Here is a 14,581-nt window from a genome sequence, read left to right on the forward strand (position 1 = left end):
GGAGGGGTGGGGGCAATGTACCGTACCGAATAAAGCAAAAACGAATTGTGACGTGCTGTGCGTTCAGCTGAAACGCCGTCGTGTCCACCCATGATCAAACTCTGTAAAGGAAAAGTTGTTGACAAATAGGGAGCGAAAGCCGACAAACATTTACTCGCCAATTACTTAGCGCGAGGCAGAACGTCTGGAAGACGCACCTGTGGACTGCTTCGGCTTACCTCGGAAAATATATCTTTGTTCGCTTGAAAATACAAGTTACAATAACCAAACTATCCTAACAAACAAAACAACCAAAAGACAATAGGCTTACCTCGCTAGCTCCACAAACAGGAGGAAAGAAAAATGCACACCAAAAACAGCGGTTCACCCCTACTGCTCGGTTTTCCACAAACCTTCAGAACAAGAGCGCGGCTGGCTGGGCGCGAAGGACGACGAGAGAGTTGTGTGCCATCTCGGCTCAATATATAGCAGGTGTGCGACCTGCCAATCGGCAGCAGCCAATCACGGGCCTTCCTGGAGCCGACCAATCCTTGCACTGCTGGGGCACGCCTAAAAAAAAGATGCCAGGAAACAACAGGGGGAAAAGAAACAAAGCATGCCGGTACCGGAGAGCAAGACCCCTGAGCGAACCCACCCGTAACAACGTCATGTTAAATTGTCGGATATATTAAGTCATGTCCTCTAATAAAAGAAAAGAGAAGTTCATATCAAATCGGTATTACAAGTGCAAGTCTTTCAATCGGCCTTTATAAAAGGTTGCCAATGATTCAAATACAAAACGCTCGGGATACGTGTGTGTGTGTGTGCGCGCGCGCGCGCGTGCATTTAGCCAGTTGAAAAGTTGAATTTAGAAAATATATAAATAAATAAACTAAGCACTCCCCACCACCTTCTATCTCCTACTGCTTTGGATTAAAACATGCTACACAGGCAAAGGTTTAAATCAACTCATCTGGATTTTTTTTACACGTTGACGTGTTTTACTTCTGGATTAGGAATTAGAGGAACTGAACGATAACTGAAACGACGTAAGAAACCGCAAAAGAAAATACAAACGGTCTACTCAGTCATCATACTGCACCGCTTGTGGAAATGCAATCACATTTAACACGATTCTCTCCACAAAATATACACATGAACTTTTCATAGCCAAGGACAACAACTTGTGCGCATATTTGGTTTAAGCATCCAGACCAAACCCAAACAGCCCCAATAACCAAACGGACAGAGCCATCGCTTTGGTATTAACGTGGTCAACCAGACGCTTTTAATTTGTTTGAACAATGAATCATAGGACCTGATCGCCGTCAAGTGATTTTTAAGTTCATACATCAAGAGGCCCCGAGCTCTGCTTGAACCCGGCACCTGCCCTCTTTTTTCCTCCTTTCCATCAATCCCGCAGCTCGGAGATCAAATACAATTAACATGAGGGGGGTGGGGGCAAAAAGGAAAACAAAAGTACAGCGTCATTCCTTCCAGAAGCCACTCACATCCTGTGTGCTTAGTTGAGAGAGAGGGGGACGGGGACTAATCTTATATTTCATATTGCTCGTAAAATGACCTGTAAATGTACATTAGATAACGTTTGGTTGATTGATAACAAAAAAAAAAGGTTTGGAACAATACAATCAGAAGGTCTGCGCTCACTAAAGAGGTCGCTTACACATGCACTAAAAAAGAACAAAATAAAAGCAAAACTACACCAAATGTCTGCCAGCTTGATTTTATCTCGTAAAAATCATTTGAATTAAAAAAAAGAAAGATTGCTGTTATTGCACTTGAGCTAAAGACTAATACTAATACAGCTGTATTCATATGACCCTCCTCCTCACCTTCCCACATTCTTGTTCTTAAAGGGACAGTGTGTAAGATTCTGACCGTTTTTCATTAAAAAGGAATAAATTAAATGATTGTAAATTTTAAAAACTTGCAAACCAATGCGTTCTTAATGACCCCCAGTATGTTTTAAATGTAAGTATAGGTCTAGTTATCAATAAATTATATTACATCGGGGGTGGCACTTCACCAGAGGCGGTCATCTTTGCTATAAGTTCAAACAGGGGTAAATGCACCGCCTCCTGTTGGCCGTAATGAAAAACTGTCAATCTTGCACACGAACCCTTTACCAGGAAGAGCTTGAAACGGGATGCAACTGAGTGGAAACATACAGCCAGCAAGAGGTGACAAGTGAAACGCGGACATTGCGCTAAAGGAGACAGGAAATGGCCAAACAAGTGCTTTGACACCCCCCCCTGAAAAGGAGAAAAAAAAAAAAAAAAAGCTTCTGTTATTGAGACGCAGTTCTTGTCAACGAAAAAACAATAAAAGCCCGTTGCCTGGCGCAATGCAAACATGTAAAAGCCTATCTGTTAGGTTCAACCAGGAAGAGAGAAATCGTTTGGGTCATAAAAAAATAACAATGACGGATGATGATGTTGTTACCCCCTCAAACGAGTGCTGCTACATTAAAACTGCACGTATTGATGTGCAACGTTGGGGGGTAAGGCTGCAAAGATCTACACTCTGTTCTGTTTTTGTCCTTTTATTGTTCTATACATACATATACATTTATATATGTATATAAAACAGAAAAAGGACAAAAAATATACATATAGTATATATAGATTTTTTTTTTTGTACAGGATCCGCCGCCTCGGTACTGGTGTCGGTTGGCAGTGTCCAGGTCCAATAACTTGGCAGAGTGATTCAGTAAAAACACTGGAGTCGCACTGAGGTTTATTTTGAAAGGAGTCACTCCGGGAGGAGGCTTACAAGCGGGCCGTCCGTCCGTCCGTCCGTCCGTCCGGATCCTCGCCGCTCCCTCTCACACCGGTCCGTTGACGGCCACTTCTTGGGGCACCGGTGTCTCCTCTCTGGCGCGCGGGCACACGCGGGCGGGCGGGGATTCGGCTTTAGAACGAGGCACAAATTCCAGCCTCCGACGGCTCACTCCTAACGTGCGACGAGCGCTTTCGCTAACAATTAGTACGAAGCGTCAGCTGACTAAAAAGACACTAGAAAGTAAAATACAGACAAAGGGTTATTCTTTGAGTGCTTTCTAACCTAAAAGCGACACTGTGTAAGATTGGCTCCAGACGGCAGGAGGAGGAGGAGGGCGTATTGCTGCATTTATCGTCACGTGTATTTTGGGGGACAGGAAACACTCCTCCTCCTGCCGTCTGCAGCTATAGCAGACATGGCGACCTCCGGAGAGTGCCACCGCCCGTGTAATATTTCTTGATAATTACACCAACTTATATTTCAAACATACTGTTGGTCGTTGAGAGATTTATCATCATTTTGAATGGAAAGCGGGCTAACTCTCACACGGTGTCACTTCAAGCACCAAAGGTAACGCTTTGACAGGTCAACTTTTGGAATGCCAGTCAACACCCGCTCTTTGTTGTTGGTAGGAACCGATCAGATGCCCGCCCCCAAAAGCCAGCTGTACTTGGCCGAAGCTACCACAAGATGGCACTGTTACAGACTGCACGATTGTTATGTAAATGAACATAACCCTAACCGGATGTAAATGAACACTATTAATGGAATTATACACCAGGCTCATCAATGGGACAAGCTCACGGACCAGAAGTTGAAAAATTATTGGGGGGATTATTGGGGCGGAACAACTTACTTCCTGTCAGACTGTGCGGGTGCGGGCGACTCCTCGGGAGGCGGCGGCGGCGGCGGCGGCTGTTCTGGGGATTCGGGAGGATCCGACAGAGAAAGTTTCTCCAGGGACAGGGGACTCTCCTCGCTGCGCACGCGCACGCACACGCACACGCACACACCGGTTCAGGCTTCAGAACAAATCCCCACACGGCCTGGCGACTGACCTACTCTGTCTTGTAGCTAGTAGCGTAAACATCGGCGCAAGCGAAAAAGTCAGCTCGTCAACTCGTACTTAACTCAAGTTGCAGCAAAGCGCCCGCTAATTTGCAGCTCAGCCTATATTTAGCCCAGTGCGGTGCTTTGGGCTTCAAGTTTACTCGCGTAGATCTTCATGCAGAAAAGGGATTCAGAACCTTGAGAGGTCGGCGGCCGGTTTTGAGACGGTCGTCGCCGTCGAGGGGGCGTCCTCGCCGTCGGGCCCTCCGGGAGAGCAGTCTTCCGAGGCGGCGGGGGGAGCCTTCATCACGTCCCCCGAAGGCCCCACGCAGGGAGAGGGAGAGGGCGCGGGATCTGCTCGGACGCGGGCAAAGGAAGTCGAGTTGAGCGTGACGAAACGGCGAGCGGGATGCGCGCCCAATCTCACCGTCCTTCCGGTGGTTTTGTTTATCCGCGTCGCTGCCGCCGGCATCCACGGGGGAGCTGCACCTGGGATCCGCGTCGGTGCTCCTGGGGAGGAAACGACACCTCGGCATACGCGCACAATACTAATGCTGGCTCAAGCGATTGGTGACAATCATTTGCGTTTTAGCCTCATGTTTCCCTTCAGACCGTGCGCCCGCGTGCGTGCGTAATGTGGCAACTTTCATATTCAGCGCGCTACACGAACAAAGCCAAAAGGGCCATTTTTTAATTACTTTGACACCAAACAACCGTTCTACCGGAAAACACCGCTGTCTTCCAGCCCCTAATTTCAAAGGTGAAGCTCTTACCCGGAGAACGGCTGAAACGCCGTGAAATTGGCCCAGCCCGTTTCCTGGGCCTCGGTTCCGGCAGCCACGGGAAGCGCATCCCACCCCGACGGAGTGTGGGAAGCCGCCATTCCGTCAGAGTCCCTGAAATTTGCTGTCCAGCCCGGACCTGGAGACAAGACGGGTTGCAAAAGGATATCCCATTGAAATGATTTTTGGGAAGATCACGCTGAAAGAGGATTTTCAATTGGCAGCAAACTCGGTTGCAGTGTTCGGTTTCTTCCTAGAGACCTTTCATGACAACGCCCGGGTGGAAAGTAGGGCTGCACGATTAATCCCGTTTTAATCGCCATCACGACTACGTTGGAAATCGGCGATATTAACATTTCAAAAGTGGCCTACAAGCACGACCAGGGGGAAAACGCAAGGTTAAGACATCATTAAATATAAGAACATGGTATCTGCACATATCTTAGCAGCAAATTTAAAGACTTCTAAGACCTTTTCAAGTCCTCTGAGAGGAAAACTTAAGACCAAACGCAGACGGAAAAAAAAGCCAAAGCATATATGCAGAGAGCGCCACAGCGGTGCGGTGAGGCTGAACAGCTCATCGGGGAGCTTAAGACTCGTCAGACGGACACAAATCAGGAGCTGATTAAAGGGTGAAAAACGGACGCGACTTCCATTTTGCCGCCTCACCTGCGTCTGATGCGTTGTGCTCAAAGTCTTCCTCCTCGTCAGATTCAGAGCCGCATTCTTGCTCCTGTCCGCCGTTTTCCAAGCTGCTCCGTGAACTTCCTTCTGATGTTTGGGACACGCCAAACCTGGTAGAGGCACCGTGCTGCCATTCATAGGGAACTTGTGACAGTGATACTGCTTTTATCTATTGATTTACCTTGTTCTGGATTTAGCTTGTGTTGCATAGTTGATCTCCTTTTCCTCCCAAATGTCCTCTTCTTCGTCAGCATCATCAAACTGATGTATCCTCTCTTTACAACAGGCCTCAAAAGCAGCTGCGTTGGCCTGCGTTAACGACACGAAAAATAAACTGCAGAGCCATTTGCATGCCTGCCTGCCATAAACTAAAAAAAAACAGCTAATCGAGTTGGGGAAAAGACACTTGTAGTATACTTACACTGTTATCGTCAGAGTCTAAATGGAAGTTTATTTCAGCGATTCTGTCAAATGTGGCGCTGAGGGGAGGAAAACAAACGAACGAAACAAACAAACAAAAAAGTGTGAAAACAATTCACGCCGATGACAGACGCGACCGCTCCCGCTTACTTGATATTTTCATCGTGTTCGCTGAACTCCTCGTCGTTGAACCCAAACTGATCCACGAAGTTCGCGGTCATCTGCTGGATCTGATAGTCAGAGAAAGCCTGGGAAGTCAGAGGGACACCTTTTCATCTATTTCTATTTCTCATCTATTTGCTACCGGCTACATATTTTGGAGTGCGTGGTCTACCTGCTGGAGGGACAGGTCGTTGGGGAAGGGGCTCTCCATGTCGTCGTCCTCGCTGGATGAGTGCATGTTGTGCGTACTCACCTATCCAACACACAATTCACGCAGAGCTTAATGCGCCAAAACATCGCTTGAAAATCAAACCCGATAATTGATATTCAGCCTTCAAATGAGTAGCTGTAGTTGCAAAGGAGCCAACAAAAGTTGGACGTGAAAATTGCCAAGGGTAAGGGCAAATCAGCAGAAAATCACACCCTAATTCTCACCAGCTCTACTGTGTTCCTTCTGTTGGTTTCTCTCAGAGTCTCGTCCACAAAGCTCTCCCAGCGTCCTCTACAGTCATCTGGCAGCTCTGAATTGGGACAAATGGTGGTTATAAATGATTGGGCAGGTTCAAATTTGTGTGGCTCGGCAACAATCCCTGTTTACCTTTGATGAGATCAGCGATCTGAGCTTGTACAGGTCCCTTCTCCAGGTTCTGGACCACCATGTTGGAAATTCTGGTCAGGTGACCCATGTTTCCTCTCCTGGTGCCACCTTCAGCTCTGTGGCAGTCAAAACCCCATTATTTCAAGTGGGGATTTCATTAAAGAAAAACTTTTTTTTTTTTTTAATAAACAAACACACAAAACACTCACTGTATTTTATCATTCTCCTCCCAGGCATCAAGAATCTTTTGTACCAATCGACACTTCTGGAACAGCTGCAAATTTGCAAAAATGAAAAAAAATAATAATAATGAGATATATATATATATATATATATATATATATATATATATATATAAATTTATACACACACACACATATACACTTCTCTCTATACACATACTGTATATGTGTGTATAGAGAAGAGAGAAAAAGATTTATCTAAAAATAATTACTAACCTCAGTTCAGTTAATTTAGATAACGATAGAGAGAGAGAGAGAGAGAGAGAGAGAGAGAGAGATAAAACAGTTTGAGCAACAACACAGTGACTCCATCTAGTGGCACTTACATGTGCCACAAGGGTATTGTGAAGGGAGGTCTGCGGATCGCTGGTCCCACCAGACTCCAGCGCCTCCATTTGAGTTTCGGCAGCCGGCTCGGCCGGTTGCCCATTGTGGTTCTGGAGGCCCGGGTCGGGCCGCTCCTCCGAGGAAGGGTGGTTCAGAATGGCTGCCACGCAAAGCTCCACTTGGAAGTGCAAAAAGTTATTCCACGAGTATTTGAAGAACAGATCCTGCGCAGCGGGACAAAGACGAGACTTAGTAAAGCGCCAGGGTCGCGTTCGAATTGAAGCTGTGCATACCAGTAGTAGGTCCATGGTGCCGAGGTCGCACAGCTCCTGGCAGATACTCGGGGAAGTGGTCTGCAGGAGGGCAGCCACTAGTCGGGCAACGTGAAGGCGGGCGTTCCCCAGCGGCTGATCGAGGACGCCGACGGTGGTCAGTATTGCACCTTTCTGCAGAGAAAAGCAGAAAATATAGACACATTAATAGTCAAAGTCCAGTCCTGGAGGGGCGGTGTCCTGAGCGTTTTGGACACTTCCCTCCCAAGCACTCCCGGTTCAAATGATTTGGATAATTCTCAAACTCCCGGAGAGCTGGCTGATGGGCTAATCTTTTGAATCAGGTGTCCTGGGGAGAGGAACCTGGAAAAGGACACCAAGGACTCTGGCCCTCCAGGGCCAGAGGTTCACATGTGGTGTAATGGAAGTTGACACTGAGTAAACCACTGCTGTATCGTGGCTCAATGTTGGCAGGGAAATGGTATTCCCCCAGGTATTTTTAGGAGTATGCTCAGAATAAGATGAGCATCCTCTTGACGTTTAAACAAAAAATTCATTACCTTTGGAGGATCCAGAAGAAGCTGCTGGAAATCTTTTAAATGGGGCTCAATGGCATTTAAAATACTGCTGTTGACAGTGTAAGACCTTTCATAACCCTGAGAATACAGATCCATCAGCCCTTCCAACCTGGGGAGAAAATGAATGAATTGTTTGAAATTGGAAAATGTCTAATACTTCGCCACCAGAAACCATTGAAAGTCAAAACGAATGAGTGAGCTCCTTCCCCATAAAGCCCCGCCCCAAACTTGACTTTTTACACCAATTAAGAGAAACTAGACGTGTTTTCCCACGCGCTCACCCAGACCTCCTGGTCTCCAGTAAGGTAAGTAGCACTTGAGTTCCGTTAACAATGGAAGCCTCGTTCCTCTCGCCCTCAAACATGTTTTTGAGGAGTCCTGCTACGGTTTCTTGTCTGGAAAGAAGCCATTTTGTCAATGAACAAACAATAGATGGAAGATTATCAAATTAATCTAGCGTACGAACAACTTACGACTCTAGCACAGCCAATAGTGGGTCGGCCTCCATGTTCTCCTGCATCTGATTGGCCTGGTCTCGGCTAAGGCGAATTATGTCACAAAGTGTTTGGGACGCATTTGATTGTCTCTGACAAATTGGGAAGGGAAAGCAGGCCTTCAGAAAATGTATGCAAGACACCAATAAAGAAAAGGGGGAAGATTTTTTTTTTTTAAAGACTTTAAAGGTCTTACCTCCTCATCTTTACCAGTATGGATAAGCTCTATGAGTCTTTGAACGAGCTCCTCTTCATTCAGCCACTAGAGGGACATAGCGTTGGTTATAAATTGCAGAATGATTTCAGATTCACAATTCAAGTAAGCATTTATGGGTTTGACCATACGCAGGCAATTCTGAATTTACAATTGGATATCTTACATGGAGAACCTCGTGCCTCAATGGGGCAGGCTCCACACAACTGATGAGACGAAGCAGCAAGTCCATCATAGCGGACGCGTCTATGTGTTTCAGCACCAGACCAATGAAGCCTTCCTTCTTCTTGAGAAAGGCGATCACCTGAGGGCGGAAGATTTATCGACACGTCCTGCAAGGTGAACGTTCCCGTCGTACGAGGTAAATGTGATTGTACCTCTTCGGTTTTCCTGGCGATGAGATTGCCGATGGTTTTGCTGAAGAAGCTGGCGAGCAGCGGGTTGAGGGGCGGGTCCTGCTCCAGAAAGTGGTACAGCATCTCAAGGAGGGATTCTTCTCCACCCAGCTTATCATTTATGATGGACACGTCTGAGGTCAGAAGCTCGCATGCGATGTTGGGAAGCCTTTAAGGAAGATGAGGGCAATGCTTAGCTGTGCTTTTGAACTAGCTTAAGGTTTTTCAGCCGCTTTCCTCTGCCTGCACAAACAGCTTGGCTGCGTACAAAGAGAAGCTCCTTTGCAAAAGCGGTCGGTGTTATCATTTAAGCACTAAAGGAAAATAAACGCTGTGACAAGAAAAGAGGCCAGTTCAAAAAACATTGAGTCAATAGGCATCGAGCATCGCCTAAGTCATGGTGCAAATGCAGTCAATTTTCAATATGTGGGAAATTGTCGACCCAAGGAATGCGCTTCCAAGCAACAAACAGTTTGCCAAGGTTCACCTTGCCTCACCTGAACAAGTCTCTAGGAGCAAGATGTAAATTGAGAATAAAGCAAAGGCTGGGGGCTAGGGGCACTATTTCATCCCTGGTGCTTAATCACATTCAAAGAGGATATCCATAAAAAAAAAAAAAAAAAAAAAAACTGCCTGACTCAGGGCGGGAAAAGCCTGGTGGGCTGCTTACAGTACGCAGGAACACACAATGTAAACTGTGCGGTGGTGGCTAGAAGGGGGGGGGGCTTACTTAAAGCGGCTTCTCTCCTCAAGGTCTGCCGGCGGCTCTGTGGTGATGAGGCCAACCAGCTCCTGCATGCAGTGGTCCTGGGAAAGGAAGAGCAGCAAGCGCCGGTTCTGGGCCTTGCACTCCTGCAGCACGTCGTCTTCCTCCATCAACTCGCGCAACGTCACGTCCTCCCGATCCAGCAACTGGTCGATGTGGGAGGTGGTGTGCAGGTCGAACTTCCAAAACATGATGGCCGCCGGGGTGGGGAACGCAGCCCTAGACGCAAACGGAGGTGTACAGTAACTCAGAGTCAAAACCAATGAGGCTCCGCCCTCTGACTTCAGCTCTCATTCGCCAATGGCGTTTTGTATCTGCCGCGCAAGGCCACTGGCAAGGGGATACGGAGGTACATACCAGTGAATGAAATGTGGATCTCTTTAATCAGACCTCCCCCGTAGGCAGGCAGGCATTTGTGTTCGTGCAGACGACAGAAAGCGTGGCGAGGCCTGGCATTTATCAGCATGGGTTCTCAAGAGTTAAAACGCAGGCCTCTTTAGGAGACAGGGCGCTGGGAGGCTCAACATAACCTGCAGAGGGGAATCAAACGACAACGACCCAACACACAAAAAAATGTCAACGGTCAAAATGACAACTTCTTTGCTTTTGAACCGCCGCGTCCAACGACCCGTATGGATCCGCTTTTAGCGGTCTTGAATGGAAGCTGATGTCGAGCGGGCAATCCGCCGCCGTCCGAGGCACTATCCGAGCCGTGACGGCGTTTGTGCGCCGGGAAAAGCCAGAAAGGCAAGACGGAAGCACGGCGCTCACTTTTCGAGCTTGCCTGAAAACAATAGCATGAAACTGATTTGTTCCGTGCAAAGTCATCACGGACGGAAATTTGTATTATTACCTATTTACATTCTGAGTAAAACGCAAAGGTAGGTTCCGTCACGACCGGCGGCCGCTTTTAAACGGCTGGAATCGAACCCTAAATTGCATGACTAAAGTCTCTATAATTACACCACTTTTCAGAGTTGCGCTGCTGCAAAGCGTCCGCGTTTGTTTTCCTCAAGGGGTTACTATGGAGGCAAACAGATTTAACCCAACTCAAACGCGGGGCCAAAATACAAGAGCTCTGAGAAGAGTGTGCCACCAACTGTAGATTGGAGGAGGTAAAGGATAAAACACTTCCTTCCCTCCTTTTTTCTTATCCTCATTTTGCCCTGCCCTGCACATGAAACAGCAGCGGCAGCAACCTACATCTGGCATACATTTACAGTGTACAAAAGTGCAATCCTAACCTCGCGGGTGCTCTCCGGGGAAGGCGAACGCTTGGCTTTTTCATCCAAAATAGAACCCGCAGGAGGCAACCGCAGCAACAACTGTCAGACGGTTGAGGAAAAGCGTAATAGTCGTCAAAACGCTTGTCGTTGCGGACAAACAGAAAAGGGGAGTCGGACGACAAGAAATGCGACTGCGCTGACCGGTAGAATGTCACTACTACCGAACTAAGCTCAAAAGTTGTGCCGGTAAAGTTCAAAGGGTATATAGTATGACTGATGCTTCTTCAAAACAGGAGTTGATTGCTGGCACATCTTCCGAATTGCACTTGTCACGAGAACATGGTTTGAAAGCGAGGCACAGTACAAATGAGATCCACAGCTTAGCCACAAAGCAAACAAAGCGCAACAGATAAGCATTTAGGTGAATTGTCCGCTATTTATCCCCAAAGTTTCTTTCGGTCTCTTGTCATCCCTCTAACGTAGGGCTGTGCGATTTATGGCAAAATAATAATTACTATTATGATTATTTTGGTCAATATTGAAACCACGATTATTAATCACGTTTGGTCAATGTCATCATGTTTGGTCAAACACGTCTATTTATTGCCCTTTTTTTAAACAAGCGGTGTATAAACAAGGCTTGATACTTACAAATAATAACCTAAAACAAATAAAGTAAATAATCACTAATGGCAAAAACTGGACACAAAGGGGAAAGTGCAAAGCAATGAAAAAAGAAGCCTACTTAGAACCAAGCACATTATTAACTTTTAAGCAATTTTTAGCCAATTAGCAGTCAAAGCGTCATTTCCGGTCTTTTCAAAACTAATTTATTCCAATTTTTGTTTTTTTTCAAAATGGATCTCAATTGACAGCTCGCACTGCAAATATTAGGAATCGGGGGGAAAATTCAACGCCATTTCACACTGGTAAATAATATGTTAGGGTGAGAAAATAAGAGGCTTTTGTCACGCAAACGTGGGTAACATTGCCCTCTGGTGGTAAAGCTTGATTTGACTTGAAATAAACAAAAAAGCGCTTGACCTTTTAATAAGCCTGATGTCAAAACTCAGGTGAAACCCTGAGCCGCAAATGTGTTAAAAAGGGAAACGCTGTCACCTTGAATATTTGCATTATCAGCAGTACTCGGCGTCACGCAGCTACACGGACCGTTGTAAAATGACGACGGCCCGAATCGCTCCTTTGTAAAACACACTTTACAATCATTTACATTTCAATTATTGACGTACATGGTGTATCTCTAATGTGGCGTCAAAACTTCTTTCATTATAAATAAGTGAAAATGTTTACTTGAATATTGAAGTGTTATAAGAAACATTCACTACAATTATTTCACGAGGCACAAATTTGGATCGATGATCCTCTGTAGTAACCGAGTCTCCATACATTGCCATGGGAACATTTGTTTAGAATGTGCTTTGAACTTTAAAGTGTCTTTACATTTGACATATCGCTAGGCTGACGGTCCAACTGCCCAAGACATTTGAATCTCAGTATCAAGTAATTTACAATGGGCTTGATTTTGATTTTTTTTTTTGTTGTCGTTTGTTTTTACAACTGCACAGATCATGGTAATCGCCTTAAAGGTACAATGTGTTAACGCCCAACAACAAGTTTGAAATATAATGGTCGGTTTAGTTAACATGAAATATTACAAGGAGGGTGGCACTCGTGCCATGTCTGTTCAAGCTACGGACACTGGTAAATGCAGCACCTCCTGCTGTTTTAAAAAACGGTCTCAATCTTACACATTGTCCCTTTAAGGGATAGAAGCAATATATAGCCTCAGATTTTTGTCTGTGATATTGTGTAACGCTCTCTTCAAAAGGAAGAGTGAAATTTTGGCCTCAAAGTCTAGGGGGGGGGGGGGGGGGGTCTGTTTACTTGAACCCTAAAGGTAGCAAAAGGAAGACCGCGTGAGAGACCCAACACTTTACTACTTGCTGGTTATTACTTCCACCCATGTTTGCCATGAGATGGGGCCGAGTTAGTCGAGCACACAAGCTTTTATCGTTAACCCCACATGGTTCGACAGTCGTTGGCCTCCGCGCACTCTAAACGGCCTCTCTTCCAACATAACGCTCGGCAAAGTGCTTGACAATGACACAAATCAGAGACGAAATCGAGCAACGACAAAAAAAAAAATGTACACGGATGTGAATAAGCCGTTTACTGAACTGGCACTCAGTTGCAAAAAGCTTGGCGGTTTCGTTCGCTGTCCTTAAGGGGTCACCCAACTGAACACAATTCGGCTAAGTTGGCTGTGTGCTAACGTTAGCTTCGGAGTAGCAACTTATTCGCGCAAGTTAGCCAGCTTTAGCTTAGTTCCTCCTTTAGGGTTGAGGTTAGCAGGGAAGCTAATTAGCCGCTAGGGTATACATTAAGCGGAGTTAGCAACCCCCTAAACACACAACTTTTGGTTAAACTTTGTGGCCGAGCTGCGTACAGTAATCACTTATTTCCGCCGCCCCCCTTTAAGAAGAAGAAAAAAACTCACCTTCGAAGATCCCCCGCTGTTTCTTCTCTATCCTTATATGCGTTAGAACGTTAGTAGTTTTTCTCTTCCCCAAGCCCGATCCCTTAGTCACCAGCTTCCCCCCCTCCCGCTAACTATTAGCCGCGTTAGCTTGGATGCATGAACCGTCAAGCGATTTGTTTTGAACAAGAGTCCGGGTCCGCCTGCGACACTTGGAACAGGCAGGCAGGAGGCTGCCTGTTAGCTTCAAGTTAGCCCCCGACGTTAAGTCCGAAACGTGGCTTTAAATTCCACCCCGAGGGGCAGTTCCCGGGCCACGGGCAGCTGGTCGGGGGTAAATGAGCCCGATATCCGGTCGTTCGAACGGTTCGCGTTTGATTCGGACGCAATTCAAACGCGAAGCTAAGTTTAGCATGCACACCAGGAAAAACTCAGTCATATTTTTTCGAATCAAAATGGCGACGCGGGGCGGCGGGGACGCGCACTGGTGCCGCGCGGGAACGTGCGTTTTGAAGAGCGCACGCAAATCTCAACAAATCTACTTTGCAAACGATTGCGACAACGACAAACATAAATAGTAGGAAACAAGAATCATAATACAGACGCGTAAACACGTTTGACCGGCAAACTGGTACAAATACATGACAGTCGAATATAATTTCAAAAAGCGCTTCAACAACCTGCGACTTCTACGTTCAAACGTAGTGCTAAGTGCTAAATCTTCTCGCATGGTTGCACACGCCTAAGTATACGGATGCATGTCGAATGGCATTTGGGCCAAGTAAGTAATATTGAGTCTTGGTAGCGTTTGTGGTTTTGTTTTTATGTTCCATATCATGTTAAATACCACAAGGTCAATACAATACAATACAATGGGCATTTTTAAACGCCGTTACACCTTGGCAAACTTGTTTGAACAGATATGTAAGTACATTCGAACGAGTTGGCGTGGTCCTCAATGACAGCGCTCCGCTTGCCCATATTGTAGTTCTTAAACGTTCACAAAAACGCGTTAGAGCGATATGAGCGCATCAACTTAGCTTTGTTGTTCAGTTGTCTGCAGAAAACGTTACGTTATAAATAAAAGTCGTTT

The 14,581-nt window shown here is 46.2% G+C and overlaps 1 protein-coding gene across 2 annotated transcripts; it reads right to left on the reverse strand.

Moving 5' to 3' along the window:
- Positions 1–1,237: 1,237 nt before the first annotated feature.
- On the reverse strand, positions 1,238–14,259 carry ppp6r2a (protein phosphatase 6, regulatory subunit 2a). Of its 2 annotated transcripts, none has more exons than XM_088406905.1 (24): positions 13,510–14,259; positions 10,123–10,295; positions 9,730–9,984; positions 8,982–9,168; positions 8,771–8,908; positions 8,587–8,652; positions 8,370–8,482; positions 8,178–8,291; positions 7,879–8,005; positions 7,340–7,492; positions 7,046–7,270; positions 6,687–6,751; positions 6,478–6,593; positions 6,315–6,400; positions 6,052–6,132; positions 5,868–5,947; positions 5,719–5,776; positions 5,479–5,606; positions 5,283–5,407; positions 4,605–4,752; positions 4,259–4,341; positions 4,029–4,185; positions 3,638–3,760; positions 1,238–2,873 (listed from the first exon to the last, which is right to left on the reverse strand). In XM_088406905.1, the coding sequence occupies exons 3-24, from the start codon at positions 9,954–9,956 to the stop codon at positions 2,825–2,827; spliced, it is 2,649 nt and encodes an 882-aa protein (XP_088263031.1). In that variant the 5' UTR covers positions 9,957–9,984; positions 10,123–10,295; positions 13,510–14,259; the 3' UTR covers positions 1,238–2,824. The 2 variants fall into 2 exon arrangements, with proteins under 2 accessions (XP_088263031.1, XP_088263030.1); XM_088406904.1 differs by having other exon boundaries at positions 5,868–5,965; positions 13,510–14,255.
- Positions 14,260–14,581: the final 322 nt, after the last annotated feature.

Source organism: Hippichthys cyanospilos, chromosome 22 (assembly GCF_059441005.1).
Source record: "Hippichthys cyanospilos isolate Australia breed blue-spotted pipefish chromosome 22, RoL_Hcya_1.0, whole genome shotgun sequence".
Lineage (NCBI taxonomy): Eukaryota > Metazoa > Chordata > Actinopteri > Syngnathiformes > Syngnathidae > Hippichthys > Hippichthys cyanospilos.

Bases quoted from the DNA above. Each gene is read 5' to 3' on its own strand.
- ppp6r2a (XM_088406904.1), bottom strand. From the start codon at position 9,956: ATGTTTTGGAAGTTCGACCTGCACACCACCTCCCACATCGACCAGTTG. The intron at 6,133-6,314 runs GTGAGAATTAGG...TGTGTTGGATAG, and splicing joins GAAGGAACACAGTAGAGCTG to GTGAGTACGCACAACATGCA. The intron at 3,761-4,028 runs GTTCTGAATCCC...GCGCGTGCGCAG, and splicing joins CCGGCCGCCGACCTCTCAAG to CGAGGAGAGTCCCCTGTCCC.